Source organism: Thunnus maccoyii, chromosome 24 (assembly GCF_910596095.1).
Source record: "Thunnus maccoyii chromosome 24, fThuMac1.1, whole genome shotgun sequence".
Taxonomy (NCBI): Eukaryota; Metazoa; Chordata; class Actinopteri; order Scombriformes; family Scombridae; genus Thunnus; species Thunnus maccoyii.
Window position 1 is genome coordinate 5229485 of NC_056556.1, and position 20669 is coordinate 5250153.

The 20669-nt window shown below is 34.0% G+C and overlaps 1 protein-coding gene and 2 long non-coding RNA genes across 18 annotated transcripts in view; 2 read left to right on the forward strand and 1 right to left on the reverse strand.

Annotated features, from left to right (window-relative positions):
* Positions 1–20669, reverse strand: part of LOC121892294 — a 343857-nt gene that overhangs the window by 172295 nt on the left and 150893 nt on the right. For 8 of the 16 annotated variants that reach the window (XM_042405250.1, XM_042405255.1, XM_042405264.1 and 5 more), the window contains 3 exons: positions 16449–16574; positions 16196–16356; positions 15876–15963 (listed from right to left, as the gene is read on the reverse strand). In XM_042405250.1, coding sequence (XP_042261184.1) covers positions 15876–15963; positions 16196–16356; positions 16449–16574 — 375 coding nt within the window. Of the gene's footprint in view, positions 1–15875; positions 15964–16195; positions 16357–16448; positions 16575–17246; positions 17397–17918; positions 18021–20299; positions 20440–20669 lie in introns of all 16 variants that reach the window. The other 8 variants (XM_042405258.1, XM_042405256.1, XM_042405259.1 and 5 more) reach the window with 7 other exon arrangements.
* Positions 1306–2899, forward strand: LOC121892300. Its single transcript, XR_006094373.1, has 2 exons — positions 1306–1793; positions 1967–2899. It is a non-coding gene; the product is annotated as an uncharacterized LOC121892300 (long non-coding RNA).
* Positions 6749–8780, forward strand: LOC121892301. Its single transcript, XR_006094374.1, has 2 exons — positions 6749–6802; positions 8289–8780. It is a non-coding gene; the product is annotated as an uncharacterized LOC121892301 (long non-coding RNA).

Below are 20669 nucleotides of genomic sequence, written 5' to 3' on the forward strand. Positions count from 1 at the left end.
CATTCAAGATACTCTGAAATAAATAAAGAATTGTCACAACCATGATGCATCTATCACACAGTGAATCCATATTAGAAGTTTTTTAACTGCTGCTATTCAAACAAATGTTGATCAGATATGTCTTTGTCAGTATTTAGTTGCAAATAAATCTATTTGTCAGAATACATGTGTTAATTTTCTGTTAAAACTAACAACAGTATGATTGATGACTGTAAAACTTCATTTGTCTGTTAGGAAAACATCACATTACTAAATCAACAACAACTAACAATGTGTCCAATATGAGACTTTTTTAATTAATTTATTTCTTAAATTCAGTAATTTAAAAAAATTCATTGAATGCATTTGTAACACTGGTTTTTGCTTGTAAAGGATTATATATTAATTAATTTAAAGTACTGGATGCATGAAAACAGAGCATTAATTAAAATATTGTCATGTTAATACTTAAAATGTTCTATCTTACCTTGCAAGTGCCTTTCAGCAGCTTCTCCTGTATAGAAGAGGAATAAGTGTGTGTTAACTCACTGGAATTCTTCATTAATCATGTTTTGTGTCATAATTAGGTTTTATAAGTTACATTTTCTTTTGTGAATGTCAAACTTTTACAACATGGGTATTAATAATACATTTGTAACATTCATAACTGCTCTTTTATCTGGTGGTTTTAAATAGAAAATAATAATCTGTCACAGTGCAAGAAGAGATAAAGAAGTCCTGTAATTTCATTTATCTTAGATTTGAGGGACACATCAGCAACATCACTAAAGTAGTTTTCTTCCACCTCTGACACATCGTCCAAGTTCACCCATTTCTAACACAGTCAGATGCAGAAATTCTCATTCATGGTCATTCATGTCTTGTATTCTGTACTATTAAAAAGATCCAACAAGTCCAAAATGCAGCTGCTACAATTCTTCTGATTCACTGGTTTACGGTTTCATTCAAGTCAAACTACAAACTGCTACCTATTACCTCCTGACCTGTCAAAACTTCTCAGACCTCACATTCCCCCACGAATACTCACATCACAGGATGCAGGTTATCTCATTATTCCAAAGATTACACCATTCAGGTTTTAAGTGATAACTTATTGGGTGTTCTATGCTTTTATTGATTATTGATTACTATCAGTGAAGATAATCAAACATGAATCAGGGACGTTGTGGTTCATGGTCGACGCTTCACCTCTTGAATCCAATTTTTGCCACTCCTATAACTGAATAGTATCATGTATGTTTAATATAATGTATGTTGTTATTATTTTATCTTTCTGTAATTGTCTTCTTTCTTTTTTGTCAAGTGTATCAAGACACTGATTTTATACTAAAAAAACAAAGAAATTATTGGCATATTTCCCTAAAATAGATTGAAACATGAAAATTGTCTGATCTGAGAGATACTGCGGTTCATGGTCGGTGTCTTAACCCATTAAATCCAGACTGAAACCTATTATTTTTGTAACTCACATGGATTGTAGGGCTACAAAACCCATATATGTGATTTAGAGATGTAATTACATGTTGTTGGGTGCATAAACACAGTGCGCCTGTTATGTTGAGGGAGACACGTGCTCTCTCTTCTTTCTAACGCAGCAGCACTGCCAACACAGCAGACGTGTGTGAGCATGTAAACAAACAAAAAACGAGCATTTCCTGGTATGAAACACCGCAAAATAGTCATTAAAGTCAGATTAATGTCCATGTAACAATGTTAATAAGTTGATCTTTTAATAGAGGTCCAATTATGAGCGAGAGGGAAATAACTCGAGTTATTAATGTTGAGAAACTCCGGTGAGTTGCCATGTTGTCTGCTAGTCTGTTGTTGTGTTAGCCACTGTGGAGGGAAGCTGCATTAAACTTCCTGTTGAGTCAAGATACTTTTCAAAAAAATCAACCGGTGATTGTTAAAATGCGATCTGATGTTTATTACATGCTTTGGTGCAACTGTATCATTGTTTTTATAGTCTGAAAAGATCGCTAGCTGCTAATCGTTAGCTCTGGCTAATGGAGCGACCGACACCGTGTCAACACTTTAAAGGAACATTACGCTGTTTTCTAATATTAAAATTATTATGTTTTAATGGGATTTGTGTACTTTAATGTAATGTACATGTTAAGTGAATCATAAAGGATAATTTAGTTCATTGTCATGATTAACAGTACATTAAAATGGTGCATAAAAATGTAACAATACAGCAAATAATTTAGATAAATGTTAAAATACTAATTGTTTTGATATAAGAAATTCATAATAAGCAATCTGTTACTGTAAGAATACAAATGTTGATGTTCTATTAGACATATGGAACAGATACAACACAAAACAACTTTGAACTGAACTCTTGAGCTCTTTAATCATAAGGAGTAACCGTGGATTAAAGGAACAATCAGTAAACTAAAGAACATTTCATTGGAGGTTTTCCACCTTCATAACGGACTATTTCTATTGATTATTGATTATTTGATTTATTTATTGTATTTTTTATTTTCCATTCTTTTAAAAATTAAAGTCTTGTATAAGACATGTATATATAAGTTTTGAGGCAATAAATTGTCACTGTTCAACCATACGTTAATTTACTCCCTGAATTATTCAAGACAACTGCTCATTGGACCCAGTTAGATGTTAATGTCTAATTACTACTTTTGGTTAGCACTGAGGATGCTACATTTTACTACAATTTAATTGTGTAATTGCTATCTTGTTCAGACTTTTGTTCCTTATTTACAGTTTTCTGTACAAAAGCCATAAAAATGCTTTTTTTTGTTATTGTTGTACTTTTTTGTTTGTAAAATGTTTTGAGACTCTAAGTGATTTTAAGTCAAAGTAAGTTTACTTAATTAGCATTTTTGCCTTCAGTAATGTCGATGGAGACATGAAAGGTAGTGATGTTGCAGTTATTTGTTATGAGCTTTAACCACTAAGACAACAAGTCGACCCTGAAACATCTAGAAACACATCTGGTTTATGTCAGATCACCACAATACAGTATATTTAGTACATCGAAATAAATACAATATTTTGTAACTTCTTACGTTCTCTCCTTTTGCGTCTGAAAAAGGTGATGCCTTTGTATATTAGATAGATGATGATGATGATGAAACCAACCAGCATACATACTGGTATGAAGTTAAACATCCAGGTCAGATCCCCTACAAAAAAATGAAAGAATAAATAATTAAATCAGCAAATGGTTTACAAGGACACTGTATTGTATTCCAATGTCGTTAGTTGATCCCATCTTTGATAATGCACTCTGAGGTGACCCAATACAGAAAAATAATAAACTCAAAGCTCATCATTTAGTCATTTAATGCTGTTAGAACATGTTTTGTAACTCCTATGAGGACATTGAGTACATTGTCATGTTTAGTAAAAATAGTAAGATGCATTAATAGTGCATAATAGTAGTGAGTAGTTATTTGTTATGAGCTTTAACCACTAAGACAACAAGTCGACCCTGAAACATCTAGAAACACATCTGGTTTATATCAAACCACTAAAGTACAGTTTATTTAGTGCATCAAAATAAATAAAATATTTTGTGACTTCTTACCTGTTCTGCCTTTGTATATTAAATTGATGATGATGTTGCACACACCCGAAATACAAATTGCTATTAAGATAAGCGAATCTATCAGATCCCCTACAAAAAAGTGAAAGAATAAATAATTAAAACAACAAATGGTTTACAAGGACACTGTATTGTATTCTAATGTCGTTAGCTGAGCCCATCTTTGATAATGCACTCTGAGGTGACCCAATACAGAAAAATAATAAACTCAAAGCTTGTCATTTAGTCATTTAATGCTGTTAGAACATGTTTTGTAACTCCTATGAGGACATCGAGTACATTGTCATGTTTAGTAAAAACAGTAAGATGCATTAATAGTGCATAATAGTAGTGATGTTGCAGTTATTTGTTATGAGCTTTAACCACTAAGACAACAAGTCGACCCTGAAACATCCTTTTATGCAGATTCATCAAACATCTGGAGAGAATCTCTTGGTGTTGGTTGTGGTTGTGGATGTTTGCATGAGGATAGAAACTTCCTGTCTCTTAGCATGAAAATACATCATCAGGACTAATATTGTTGGTAGAATCACACTCTTGAAAGAACTTGAATATGTATGATGCACAACTAGATTAACATTATCAGTCACATTTACAGAAATATTAATATACCACACCTAAAGAAATATAAAGAATGTAAATTCAAGTCAAAGATTTGATTTATATCAAACCAAAATAAATAAATAAAATATTTTGTGACTTCTTACAGAATTTGTCGTTGTATTTAAAATACACGATGATGGTGCCGATGATACCCCCAATCAGAATCACTCCAAATATTGCTGTTACGATGATCATCCAGGTCAGATCCCCTACAAAAAATTAATGAATAATAATTAAAACAGAAAATGGTTTACAAGGACACTGTATTGTATTCTAATGTCGTTAGCTGATCCCATCTTTGATAATGCACTCTGAGGTGACCCAATACAGAAAAATAATAAACTCAAAGCTCGTCATTTAGTCATTTAATGCTGTTAGAACATGTTTTGTAACTCCTATGAGGACATTGAGTACATTGTCATGTTTAGTAAAAACAGTAAGATGCATTAATAGTGCATAATAGTAGTGATGCAACAAGTCGACCCTGAAACATCCTTTTATGCTGATTCATGAAACATCTGGAGAGAATCTCTTGGTGTTGGTTGTGGTTGTGGATGTTTGCATGAGGATAGAAACTTCCTGTCTCTTAGCATGAAAATACATCATCAGGACTAATATTGTTGGTAGAATCACACTCTTGAAAGAACTTGAATATGTATGATGCACAACTAGATTAACATTATCAGTCAAATTTACAGAAATATTAATATACCACACCTAAAGAAATATAAAGAATGTAAATTCAAGTCAAAGATTTGATTTATATCAAACCACCAAAATACAGTATATTTAATATGAGTGCACGATTCAGGAAATCTCACGATTCGATTCAAAATCAATTCTCAATTCAATACATTCATAGATTTGATTCTAGATTGATGTTTTGAGTAAATCTTTCTATTTGACTGCAGGAGACACTTTCATAGGTCTCAAAGAAAAAAACTCACACTGAATCAAGTGTAAACATTTGCTATCAACATCAACCCTGACTAAGATTTATGTTCCTTTAGTTCACTCAGTCAACAGGAAACCAAAGCAGCCCTGAGACAAAGAGTCAAATGAATACTTAATACAAAAATAAAAATGATTGCAAAGATAAACTGCTGAGTGCAAAACTTCAAATAATAACTTAAATTCATACTTCAAATAACAAAATCAAATAAACAATAGCTGCCTGTTACATTTAGCTGCAAAGTACAAACCAGAAACTTGACCAAATTGATCAAATTGATCACTATAAGATGATGATTATTATAACTGATGTTGTTTCTTTTTCTTAATTTCTCATGCAGATTACCATCTAGTTGACATTTGTATATTTATTACATGAATATAAAGTAATGAAACGGGCAGTTTCACTATTTACTGAATTTTATTTTCTGTTTCAAAATACAGAACAGCTGTTTAAACGCTTGTTTCACTGCTGCATCTTGTTGGCTTGTTTTTGGCAGTTTGTCATAAACTTCAAGGAGACGTTTTTCACTGAGATAAAATGACTTTCTCATTCCCGTCCTCAGAAAACCAGCTGGCAGTCTGACGAGTGTTAATCTGTGGGGGAGGGGGCTGCAGGGAGAAAGTTGAACCAGAACCAACTTTTGGAGAAACGTAACCTGTAACACTGAACAACCCTGCATTATGACAAAAACATTACTGGGAAGAGGGGAGGACATTTCTCTTTGTTTGATAATGTAAAAAGTAAAGTTAGGCTTTGCTGACAGCTTCCCGACTAATTTCAAAAAGACGAGAGAGAGTGAGAGAAGCAGTGGTCGAGCGAGCTAGAGAGTGAATGAAGAGAGGGAGCGCTGGTAACGTTAGTGATGAAGCTGGTGAATCAGATCAATAAAACGTTATTTTCTGATTGTCTCACAGCGGTTACATTCTAAAGCACAAACATCCCCACACACACCTCTGCTCAACCCTGCAGCTGTGGTGGTGAGAAAGCCGCTGAATGAGAGGAATAAAACGTTTTTTTCTGATTGTTTCACGGCAGTTACAAATAAATAAACCCACAACCACACAAACCGGCGCTGCAACGCCTGATAACAGCATTAATCTCGTCAAGCTCCTTCTTCCCTTCAAGATAAGAAAAACCAAAATATTTCCAAATGATTGCCTTCATTGCTGATGGACCAGTTTATATTTGTTTTTCTGTCAAGTACTCCATTGCTCGCGGTCTCTCCATGATACACACTTCACTTCCTTCTTGCCCCCGGAGTTGGATCCGGGAAAAAACCAGCGTGGCGTCATTGCACCATCTATGGGATTTAGCGAGCTAACTCATGTCAGGAAAAAATGGAAGACAGCGTTGTGGCAAGACTGAAAAATGTGAATCGATTCTGAATTGGCAGAGATAGAATCGCGATTCTTATGTGAATCAATTTTTTTGTGCATGCCTAATATTTAGTGCATCAAAATAAATACAATATTTTAAGATTTCTTACCTCTTATGGCTCTGTATAATGAATTGATGATGTTGAACACAACCGGAATACAAACTGCTATTAGGATGAACATCCATCTCAGATTATCTACAAAGAAAATGAAAGAATAAATAATTAAAACAACAAATGTATTGTATTCTAATGTCGTTAGCTGATCCCATCTTTGATAATGCACTCTGAGGTGACCCAATCATATTTAGGAAAAACAGTAAGATGCATTAATACATTAAATGTGTTACAGCAGATATTTGTTGGCGTGATAACTCACTTAATTTGGTGTTGAAGCCATCTTCAGTGGTGTAGATGGAGACATGAAAGGTAGAGTCAAGTCAAAGATTAGATTTATATCAAACCACCAGAATACAGTATATTTAATGCATCAAAATAAATACAATATTTTGTGACGTCTTACCTTTTATCCGTTTGTATGTTAAATAGATGATGGCGATGATGCACCCAATCAGAATCACTCCAAATATTGCTGTTAAGATGATCAACCATATCAGAGCCCCTACAAAAAATGGAAGAATAAATAATTAAAACAACAAATAGTTTACAAGGACACTGTATTGTATTCTAATGTTGTTAGCTGATCCCATCTTTGATAATGCACTCTGAGGTGACCCAATACAGAAAAATAATGAACTCAAAGCTCATCATTTAGTCATTTAATGCTGTTAGAACATGTTTTGTAACTCCTATGAGGACACTGAGTACATTGTCATGTTTAGTAAAAACAGTAAGATGCATTAATAGATAGATTAACATTATCAGTCAGATTTACAGAAATATTAATATACCACACCTAAAGAAACATAAAGAATGTAAATTCAAGTCAAACATTTGATTTATATCAAACCATCAAAATACAGTATATTTAGTGCATCAAATAAATTCAATATTTGTGACTTCTTACCATTTATGGCTCTGTACATTAAAATGATGATGTTGAACAAACCCGACATACAAGGCATCATGTACATGACATTCCATATGAGAGCCCCTACAAAAAAGTGAAAGAATAAATAATTAAAACAACAAATGGTTTACAAGGACACTGTATTGTATTCTAATGTCGTTAGCTGATCCCATCTTTGATAATGCACTCTGAGCTTTAATCACTAAGACAACAAGTTGACCCTGAAACATCCTTTTATGCAGATTCATCAAACATCTGGAGAGAATCTCTTGGTGTTGGTTGTGGTTGTGGATGTTTGCATGAGGATAGAAACTTCCTGTCTCTTAGCATGAAAATACATCATCAGGACTAATATTGTTGGTAGAATCACACTCTTGAAAGAACTTGAATATGTATGATGCACAACTAGATTAACATTATCAGTCATATTTAGAGAAATATTAATATACCACACCTAAAGAAATATAAAGAATGTAAATTCAAGTCAAAGATTTGATTCAAATCAGACCAAAATAAACAAATAAAATATTTTGTGACTTCTTACAGTTTCCACTCTTGAATGTAAAATAAATGGTGATGATGAACCCAACCAGAATCATTCCAAATACTGCTATCATGATGTACATCCATGTCAGATCCTCTACAAAAAGTGAAAGAATAAATAATTAACACAACAAATGGTTTACAAGGACACTGTATTGTATTCTAATGCCGTTAGCTGATCTCATCTTTGATAATGCACTCTGAGGTGACCCAATACAGAAAAATAATAAACTCAAAGCTCATCATTTAGTCATTTAATACTGTTAGAACATGTTTTGTAACTCCTATGAGGGCATTGAGTACATTGTCATGTTTAGTAAAAACAGTAAGATGCATTAATAGTGCATAATAGTAGTGATGTTGCAGTTATTTGTTATGAGCTTTAACCACTAAGACAACAAGTCGACCCTGAAACATCCTTTTATGCAGATTCATGAAACATCTGGAGAGAATCTCTTGGTGTTGGTTGTGGTTGTGGATGTTTGCATGAAGATAGAAACTTCCTGTCTCTTAGCATGAAAATACATCATCAGGACTAATATTGTTGGTAGAATCACACTCTTGAAAGAACTTGAATATGTATGATGCACAACTAGATTAACATTATCAGTCACATTTACAGAAATATTAATATACCACACCTAAAGAAATATAAAGAATGTAAATTCAAGTCAAAGATTTGATTTATATCAAACCACCAGAATACAGTATATTTAGTGCATCAAAATAAATACAATATTTTGTGACTTCTTACCTGTTCTGCCTTCGTATATTAAATTGATGATGATGTTGAACATATCCAGAAATAATACAGCTGTAAAGATGATCATCCATTTCAGACTGTTGGCAGAATCTGAAAGAATAAATAATTAAAACAACAAATGGTTTACAAGGACACTGTATTGTATTCTAATGTCGTTAGCTGATCCCATCTTTGATAATGCACTCTGAGGTGACCCTCCTAAAGAAATATAAAGAATGTAAATTCAAGTCAAAGATTTGATTGATATCAGACCAAAATAAATAAATAAAATATTTTGTGACTTCTTACATCCGGCTTTGTATATTAAATAGATGATGAAGATGATGAACCCAACCAGAATCACTCCAAATACTGCTATCATGATGAACATCCTTGTCAGAAGCTCTACAAAAAATGAAAGAATAATTAATTAAAACAACAAATGGTTTACAAGGACACTGTATTGTATTCTAATGTCATTAGCTGATCCCATCTTTGATAATGCACTCTGAGGTGGGTGAGGCTTCTTACCGTTTCTGCCTTCGAAGTTTGAATCGAAGATAAGGATGATGTTGAAGACAACTAGAATACATGCTAATATGTAGATGAACGTCCATTTCAGAAGCTCTACAAAATATGAAAGAATAAACAATTAAAACAACAAATGGTATAAATACAGTTTATTTAGTACATCAAAATAAATACAATATTTTGTGACTTCTTACCTTTTATCCAATCGCGACTGAAATTGATGATGCCTTTGTGTCTGAAAGTGATGATGATGATGCACACAACCAGTAATAATATTGCCATGAAGATGAGCTGATTCCCTACAAAAAAAAATGAATGAATAAATAATTTAAACAACAAAGGGTTTACAAGGACACTGTATTGTATTCTAATGTCGTTAGCTGATCCCATCTTTGATAATGCACTCTGAGGTGACCCAATACAGAAAAATAATAAACTCAAAGCTCATCATTTAGTCATTTAATGCTGTTAGAACATGTTTTGTAACTCCTATGAGGACATTGAGCACATTGTCATGTTTAGTAAAAACAGTAAGATGCATTAATACATTTAATGTGTTACAGCAGATATTTGTTGGTGTGATAACTCACTTATAAAGGGGTTGAAGACTTCTTCACTGTTGATGATGTTGCTGACTGGGTTTTCAAACGCACAGCTGAACCAGCTCAACCACAGCTCCTTTTCCACCTAGAAATTGGGAGAAAAACATTATTAGCTGAAAGCTCATAAACCAAACACACAGATCTTTTGAGGAGCTCACTTTGTCTTTTTACAGTATGTCCAGATTACCAACAATAACATCAGGGACAACACAGTGATGTGGCTACTTAGTCATCAGCTTTTCATTATATATGCTGTAATCCACTATTTAGCACGTCTGCAAGACTGAATTATCCAGTATAAATTATAGTATACTAGTATGATTTGGTAGAATACTAAAACCTTATTTGGGCAATCTCTAACATCTTTTTGATTTTTTCTCTGTATCACAAACAGCTATAAAGTAATTAACAGAGAAACCTGTCAAGTTTTCTAATATCACATTTTTATCACATGCAAGACTGTATGGGAAACAAAAGAGATACAAAAACACTGTATTAGCCACATCTGGTGTATAGAGGACCAAAAGTGTCACATAAAAAGTAATAAATCATTTAATTTATTAATATCTAATTGTACAATAAACACAGGAATTAATGAATAAATTTACAAATTAATTAATGTGATGCTTTATTATTATTGCCATGACACGTGGAGATATTCAGAGTTTTAGAAATGTCTGAACACTGAAGGTTTAAACTTGTAACAAAATATCTTTGAATGTTTTGTGAAACTATGACATTCATATAAAATATTAGATCGTCTCAACAGTTGCCTGTTAATTGGATAAAAATAAAAATGTCCAACCTTGTATCCAAATGCAGCTCTTGTTGTCACTTTTTTATGACTTTACAGAGACAAGTCTGGCCCTTTCCATGATCTGAAATCTTTATTTTCTGCAGATTTGTTCATGTTACTGTTTATTTAATTTTAATTATATATTGTTTATTTACCAGAGACAATGCGAAACATATTTAATATACCAGATATAGTTAAAGCTAATTTCAGAAATATTCTAAACTATCTAAATATCCTAAACTGCACAGCCTGGATTCTGCCTCAGCTGGTCACCAACTGATGCCTGAATATGTGAATCAATTTAAAAAACTAGATTCTGGTTTATTCTTGCAACATGATTTATCTGTTACTGATGAGACACACAAACATCATTATCCTGTGTTTACCATTGTTATTTTGTGCTCCTTGGTTGAAGACCACGTCATGTCACCTGACGTCCACCAGTAGGTGACTGGTTCAGCGTCTGTGGTGTCGCCATTACAGGTGAAGACACAGTAGGTCCCAGTACACCATTCGGAGACGGTGGGTTTAGAGACAGGAGCTGATAGAAAATGAAACAAAAAGACATTTCCTTTGAATTTAGGGCCATTTTGATAAACTAAGACAAACTTCATACACAATTCCTCCACTTACAGATAACCAGGAGTTCAGTCTTGCTGGTGACTTTGTTGTTGATCTCTACTGTGTAGTTGCCGCTGTCGTCTGGAGTTAGTCCTTTGATTGTCAGCGCTCCATTTGAAATGTCCAGCAAACCACGATCTGCAAAAATGCACAGGTTTAGCTTCTAAACAGGGATTTTTCGTCGTCTTACAGCATGTTGTCAGCTAGAGTCACTTATTTCCAGTGTTGGTCACTTAAGAGTGGGCAGCTGGAGAAATATGCACTTTAAAACACTAAAAATGTTTGTAGAACAGCTGATTTTCATACATAAAAAGTCTTTTTGATTTCCTACAGAAAAAGCAAGTGAATCCCTTTTTTTCTCTCTGTATAAAGCAAGGAATCTCTGTCTGTCTGTCTGTCTGTCTGTCTGTATGTATGTATGTATGTATGTATGTATGTGGGTTTGTCCTTCGCAAGAAATGTATAAAAATACCTCATAAATAATGCTGATAACGTTGATTTGCTTCTTCTTCTGCCCATGGAGTCAACAAGCGGAAATACAGACAACACCACTCTGCCATTGCAACCCACATTGTGGTCGGAGGTGGTATTACATCAGTGGTGATAATGACTTGAAAATGTTTAAGAGACTTAGGGCCCTATTTTAACGTTCTAAACGCACAGTCTGAAGCGTATGGCACAAGTGCATTTTGGGTTGTACTTAGTCTCTTAATTATCATGAGTGTGTTTTGGGTGTAACATGCAATAACGTGCGATTCCCTTTAAAAGCCCGGTGCACTTGCAGCTTAGCGGATTGCTATTATAATGGTGCATTTGCTAAGTAGTAAGAATGAGCACTTCTCTGCAGAGGAAACGGATCTACTTGTGCGTGTAGTGAAAGCGCATGATTCATAACGAGCACACTGACCCCTGCTGCTCCTGGACCCTCCCGTGGCCCCAGACCACCAGTTTAACCAGGTTTATTATTTTAATTACAGCTTTGGTTTCTTAAAAATTGTTTTGTTCAGTCATGGAGTAACAAATAAAATCAGCAGGGTTTTAACTGCTGAAAGTATGGAAACCTGATCACTGTAATCTCAAAAATGTTAAAGAATATTTGTTAAATATTGTTCAGAAATTAAATCATTTTAATCAAGTAAAAAATCATCATACACAGTTGTCAGGACTTTCTAAGGTTCTGATCCTGCTGCTGGCAGCAGCTAGAAGCTGTCCAGATTTATTTCCTTCTTTAGTTTAATCATTGTTTTCACCTCATTTATTTCCTCATGTGTTCCTCATGTCATCATGTACTGATGAAGCAGGAAAGTTGATCTGTGTTTGATCTGTTGTTGATTTCTGTTTGCTGGGTCTTGACAGACACCTTCAACCTGACAGATCTGTTTAAATACCTCCATGTATTGCCACGATTTAGTCAAACAATTAGACAATTTCATCCCTCATTACTGTGATTAGCTAATTCTGATAAATATTCTGACTAGCCAGTATCACGTGTATTTTTTAAAATATGTTGATGTACACAATAATAATCTTTCACATTGTAATCCTTTTATTTGTTATCTTTTGCATGTTTATGCGCTGCTGCGCGTCCATGTGTGTAACAAGCAGAGTGTACATTGTGCACCCGCCTGAAGGCGCATATTACTATCCTGATAACACTTAAAATAACAGTGAAACACTGCACCATTGACTTCAGACCAGGTTTTTGTTGGTCAATTGCGCAATTGCTTTCTGCTGCCTCAAGATAGCAATGCACTTGACCACACCTTATTTTAGGACCAACACCCCCATGGACGCTCAGATGGGCACAAGAGCATTTGCTATTAAAGCAACGTCAGCGCTGGACGGGAAAATGACAACTGCCTTAGTCTCAAACTAGCAAAGACATGAGCGTTGCGCTTGGTGCTGCTTTGCACCAGGCATAAGATAGGACCCTTAAGCTCTACTATTGAACTGTGTAACATTACTGTGAATGAAACTTTGCATGTACATTCCATGCCACTCTGCTATTGCAACTCACATTGTGTTCGGAGGTGGGATTACATCAGTAGTGATAAGAACTACCAGAGAATGAATTGAGAAAGTTTAGAGAGTTAAGTTTTATTCCTGTTCCTCACACGCGGGAACTTTGTATGTATGTTCAGGACATAGTGCAGGATGTCTCAGGCACGTTTTGAATGATTACTACAGTTCATCCAATCAACTTCAGTCTCCAGATATTCTGCGTGTGAGGCATTTAGGGAGCATCGGTAAACTGTAGCGTCTACCGATAGTCTGTATGAGAGGGGTTTAGGGGACAGGAACAACTCTCTCTGGGTATTGAGAAATCAGCCCGTCCCGAACATGCACATTTTGAACAGGCACTGCACTAGTAACCCTAATTCTATTCATTTACCCATTGATTATTATGTAATTAAGGTATTTAATTGGGTTTCACAGGGATAATGAATGAATTAATCTATAGATTGCATATATTCAGATATTTGGGGATTATTTTGACCAAAACATATGAAAGTGATATCTTATTTAACAGTACACCTTTAATGGGCCTTAATATTTTAATTTAAAGGTGAAAATTCAAGGATTACATTACAGTAATTGTATTTGTCAAACTTAATGTCTTATACGTCTTAAAAAGAACTCAATCCATGCAGAAAATACATCAAAACCCCTCTTTTTAATATAATCCATTCATTTAGCCAAAATCTGGGATAAACCTATTAAATACTGTAAAAGAATTCCTTAAAATATAATTCATTTACAACAGAAAATATTAAGACTACTAATTTAAACCAAAATCTCAACCTAAATGTATCAAAAACTTCAAACTAATGAGTAAAATCATTGATCTCTGGCTACCAAACAGCTTGATTTAGATTAAAGTGGTACCTGTGAAGCGTTGGGAGGAGAAAGTCTCGTTTCCATACCACTCCATGGCAATATCAGCTCCATGTTTCCACACTATGCTGGTGATGACATACTCTTCAGAGTCTGCTGTGAGAACAGCTTCGTCACCTGTTTCCACATAGAGTGGTTCTTCTGCAAAATAAAATAAATGAAATACATGTGAATGCAAATTTCTCTGTTTAATTACTGAAATGTATTTTTTCTTTAATCAAGTGTGTCCTGCTCTAGTTTTAGTAAAAACTAAGTAAAAAGTATATTTTCCTCTAAAATGCAGTGGAGCATAAAGTACATAAAATAGAAATACTCAAAATAACAAGCAGTAAAACTTTATTTAAAGCCTCCTGTTTAGCATTTACAGCAGTATTTAACATTTAAGACACTATGATGTTGTTTTTTAGCAAATATAAGTGTTTGTCAATGATTGTAACTCCTCATGTGGGATCCATAACTGTAATCAGATAAAGACAATTTAGTAAAACAGTTATAATAATATAAAATATGTCTTCATAGGAGAAGTTATAATTGCTGACAAATACTGTACATTAATAAACATTTAAAGGACAGGTTAACAGTTTTTCGAGTGTGTCTTAAAACAACAGTCAGGTGTCCATATGAACAGTGAAAGAGGTTTTCTTCGCTGTAATCATTCCTCCTGTTCATACTGGATATTTAAAGATCCTTCAAATGTGCTTTCAATGTAAGTGATGGAGGCCAAAATCCACAGGGTGTCCACACAGTCATTTAAAAGTTGATGTGAAGCTTATATGAGGCTTCAGCAGTCTGAGTTAGTCATATCAAGTGGATATCTGACACATTTACAGTCTTTTTAGCTAAAGATTCCTTTTTGTGTTTCCTCAGACAGTGTTTCCCTGTTGAGCTGTGGTGGAAGTTTATTAACAAAAAGAGGAACTTTGACACTAAAAAGACTGTAACGTTGAAAGATATCTACTTGATTTGACTCATTTGGATGCTGAAGCTTCATATTAGTTTCAGATAAACTTTTAAATACATTTTTGCACAGAAGGAGGACTGTGGATTTTGTCCTCCATCACTTCCATTGTAAGTGCATTATGAAGGGATCTTCTAATGGTCAGTATGAACAGGAGGAATGATTACAGCAAGAAAAACATGTTTCAATGTTCATTTGGGCTCCTGACTGTTGTTTTAAGACAGACTTGAAATGTGAATCCGTCCTTTTAACATATACTTACAACTACATCATAGTGTGTTATGAACCTTTATTAAATGTTTATAAATGTTCATATACATCTTATTAATGCTAAATAGGGGGACTTGAAGTGTTACCCAAGTGCCTCAGGTAATTTCCACCACTGATTCTAGTCTATTTCTAAATTTAGGGGACAAATATCTCTTTAAAACTCTTAACAAATACCTTATGACCCCTCATCACATCACTATTCCTTAAACCAGATTTATAAAATTAGTCACAGTTATGATAGACTTCAAATATACATTTCCTGGTTCTACAGTTCATGTAAATGTGTACATTGTACATTGTCATGTTTAGGAAAAACAGTAAGATACATTAATACATTAAATGTGTTACAGCAGATATTTGTTGGTGTGATAACTCACTTTCCTTGAAGGGGTTGAAGACTATTTCACTGCTGATGAAGCTGACTGGGTTTTCAAACGCACAGCTGAACCACAGCTCATCATCTTCCTTAAAATTGGGAGAAAAACAATATTAGCTGAAAGTTCATAAACCAAACATACAGATTCTTTGAGGAGTTCACTTTGTATTTTTACAGTTTGTCCAGATTATCAACAATAAACTGGTCACCAACTGATGCCTGAATATGTGAATCAATTTAAAAACTAGATTCTGGTTTATTCTTGCAACATGATTTATCTGTTACTGATGAGACACACAAACATTATTATCCTGTGTTTACCTTTGTTATATTGTGCTCCTTGGCTGAAGGCCACGTCATGTCACCTGACGTCCCCCTGTAGGTGACCAGTTCAGCGTCTGTGGTGTCGCCATTACAGGTGAGGACACAGTAGGTCATCTCAGGTTCACACCATATGGAGAGGGTGGGTTTAGAGACAGGAGCTGATAGAAAACGAAACAAAAAAACATTTCCTTTGAATTCAGGGCCGTTTTGATAAACTAAGACAAACTTCATACACAATTCCTCCACTTACAGATAACCAGGAGTTGAGTCTTGCTGGTGACTTTGTTGTTGATCTCTACTGTGTAGCTGCCGCTGTCGTCTGGAGTCAGTCCTGTGATCGTCAGCGCTCCAGTTAAAGTGTTCAGCGAACCACGATCTGCAAAAACGCACAAGTTTAGCTTCTAAACAGGGATTTTTCGTCATTGGTCACTTAAGAGTGGGCAGCTGGAGAAATATGCACTTTAAAAAACTAAAAATGTTTGTAGAACAGCTGATTTTCATACAAAAAATCTCTAGTTTTGCCCACTGAAAAAGCAAGTGAATTCCTTTTTTATAACCCTAATTCTATTCATTTACCCATTGATAATTATATAATTAAGGTATTTAATTGGGTTTTACAGGGATAATTAATAAAAAAAATCTTTGGATTGCAAATATTCAGATATTTAAGGGCTTTTTTACCAAAACACATGAAAGTGAAACAGTATACCTTTAAAGGGCCTCAATACTGTACTTAAGGTGAAAATTCAGGGTCAGTATTAATTTGTCAAGTTTAATGGGTTATACTTCTTAAAAAAACTCAATCCATGCAGAAAATACATCATAACCCCTCTATTATAATATAATCCATTAATTTAGCCAAAATCTGGGATAAACCTATTAACTACTGTACAAGAATTCCTTAAAATATAATTAATTTACAACAGAAAATATTTAGACCCCTAATTTAAACCAAAATCTCAACATAAATTTGTTAAAATCTTCAAACTAATGTATAAAATCATTCATCTCTGGCTACCAAACAGCTTGATTTAGATTAAAGTGGTACCTTTGAAGTGTCGGTAGGCGGTAGTCTCGCCTCCATACCACTCCATGGCAAGATCAGCTCCATGTTTCCACTCTATACTGGTGATGGGATTCACTACAGAGTCTGATGTGAGAACAGCTTTGTCACCTATTTTCCCATAGAGTGGTTCTTCTGTAAAATAAAATAAAACAAAATACATGTGAATGCAAATTTCTCTGTTTAATCACTGAAATGTATTTTTTCTTTAATCAAGTGTGTCCTGTTCTAGTTTTAGTAAAAACTAAGTAAAAAGTAAAGTACAAAGTACAATATTTACCTCTAAAATGTAGTGGAGCATAAAATAGAATAAAATAGAAATACTCAAAATAACAAGCAGTAAAACTTTACTTAAAGCCTCCTGTTTAGCATTTACAGCAGTATTTAACATTTAACACACTCTGATGTTGTTTTTTTAGCAAATATAAGTGTTTGTTCAAATATACATTTCTGTTGTCACAGTTCATGTAAATGTGTACATGTGGTAAACAGAAACTGGACTCTATCTAACCTGAGGGTGTCGTCACAAAATGAAAATTGAAACCAAAAAATATAACACAAACAATGCACAGAAATATAACATGATATCATAATTTTCTCAACATGTCAGTTAAAAGATTATAACAGTTAAAACAGTTTAAATTATCCTAAACTTACTGTTGGCTGCCACTGCGGTCCATAATAGAAAGTAAAGCAGCAACATCTTCTTGTTCTCAGTTGGGCTTCAATAGAAGTAAGACACATAAATTCACGGTGATTCTGTTGATATTTAAAAACATATAAAAACATTTTTTAAAGTATATATAGATTTATAAATGTATTCAGAAAGTTAAAAAGTAGGAAAGGCTTCTGTTGACAGCTGTAGCTGAGAGTGAAGGAGGAAGTAAAAGCAGCAGAACAACAAGAAGTGGTTCACATACATGACGAACTTCTGACTGAGCAGCTGTCATTTTATTTATATTTCATTAAATGTTTCAGTCACTCTGTAAGTTAGTGTCATAAAGAGAGAAGATCAGTTTCCTTAAGACAGAACTGTTGATTTACTGTTGCCTCTAAAACACAAACATACAGGAAGAGAATAAAAGAAATAAATCAATAAAAACATTTCCTTCTGCTATTTTGATATGGAGGGTTTTAAGGGCTGAAACTAAATATACAAATACATAAATAATTATATGACTATATTCTAAAATATATTAGTAAATATATAATTATAACAACAAAATGCTTAAATAAATGAATAGATAAATAATTGTGTAATTCAGTGTTTAATTATCACCACAAATAAATCACAAATTAAATCAGACATTAAATATATAAATGTTATTTATCTATTTATAACTTTCTTTCTTTCTTTCTGTATATATACTTCCATTTATCCATAGTGTAACTTGCTGCAGTGAAATAAATAAATGCGTCATCTTCATCCATCAGCAGTCAGGGGTCAGACTCTGCCCTGTGATTGGTGGTTGAACTTGAATCTGCTGCTTTTGCCTAATTCAAGATGGCAGCACCTGGTGCAGATTTAAATTAAATCTTGTGTGTTACAATAGTAGATATGTCGGCTGTAGCTGAACAGATGGAGGCAAATTACAGTTCCTGTGCTTTATTAGATCAGATTGACGGCTTCACTGAATGAATTGGAATGATATTGACCCGACTGACACAGAAATGAATGAAGCTGTATTCAGGATCTCAGATCCTGCTGGTCTGTAATACTGTTCATTCACCAATCAGAGTCTTTAACCCGCCCCCTGACTTTTGATGGATGAAGTTGACACATTTATTTGTTTTGCTGCACCAAGTTACGCTATGGATAAATAAAAGTATATATAAATGATTAAGATTATAAATAGATAAATAAAAGTGTGAATAAACTAATAAATGAATTAATATACAAGTGAATAAATAAATAAATAAATAAATAAACATAAATTCAACTTATATTTAATGTCTCATTTAATTTGTGATTCATTTATTTATGGTGACAATTATTATGAAATAATTATTTATTTATTCATTTATTTAAGCATTATATTATTTATGTATTTATATATTTAGTTTCAGCCCTTAAAACCCTCCATATAAAACCTCCATAACTAGGAGCAAAACATGTCAACCAGACACAACACACACATCTTAAAAAAGAAACAATGGAAGAATTACTTTTTGGATTAAATTAATACTTTTTTTTTTTTTTAAATGAAGTAGCTGGTGTTTAGTCCAGTGGTTCCCAACCTGTAGGATTCAGACCCCCCAAAGGGTCAGAAAGGAAAGAAAAGAGAAAAACTAAATGTTCTGCTGCTGTGTTTATTTGTTTTTTGTAGCTTCATATTTGCTTTTCAGTGAAATATTGTATAATTTTACCTCTCTGGACCCACTAGCAATTCTATAAATGAAACCATCTGAAAAGTAAAGAGGTCCCAACTAGATGCAGCTTTTTGGTCACAGGGGTCACAAGCCAAACAGGTTGAGGAGCACTGGTTTGATCTTTAACACTGCATTGGATTTTATAAGTATGATTTTTTCAAAATGTAAAACCACAATCTGTAAACTAACTACAATAAACAAATCAATCAATCAAATAAATGGACTGGAGTAAAATGTAGTGGAGCATAAAGTAGCATAAGTGACGGAGTCATTTTGTGCAAAACTGCATTTAAAAGTTGATGTGAAGCTTATATGAGTCTTCATCAGTCTGAGTTAGTCATATCAAGTGGACAAAAAGACAAAAAGAGGAACTTTGGCACTAAAAAGACTGTAACGTTGAAAGATATCTACTTGATTTGACTCATCTGGATGCTTCAATGTTCATTTGGGCTCCATTTGGACTATTTTAACACACATCTGTTAAATTGTGTCCTTGTCCTGAGAGGAGGGAGAGGTCAGCGGTTTCCATCTGTGATTTTGACTAAATGTTTTTTCTATCTCTCTAATATTTGACGACGTGAAAACACGGTAATAAATTAACAGGTTAAATCTCCCCCTCTGTCTCCACATCAGTCCTGTAGTATAAATATAAACAGGTCTATATTCACCTGTAGACACATGAAGTCAAAGCTGTTCTCCAGCGGCTGTCCGGCAGAGCGGAGCCGCATTTAGGGTCTCAGACAGCGGGGAGAGCAGCGGCTCATCTCCGCCTCCTCCACAGGCTGATTCAGGCAGGAAAACCTGAAAACTGTTGGGACACAGTAATAAAAACACTTTGCTGAACTACTGACGATCAGTTTACTTCAACTGTTAACGTTACTCGACACACTCAAACTCAACTGCAAAATGGCGGAAAATATTACCGCCGGTAGTTGAGTTCACTTTTAGATCCAAACGACACTTTTAACAATCAAACGGCAGATTTCTTCTGTTTATAGAGGAGCTAATTTAACAGTAGTTAACACTAACAACATGAAC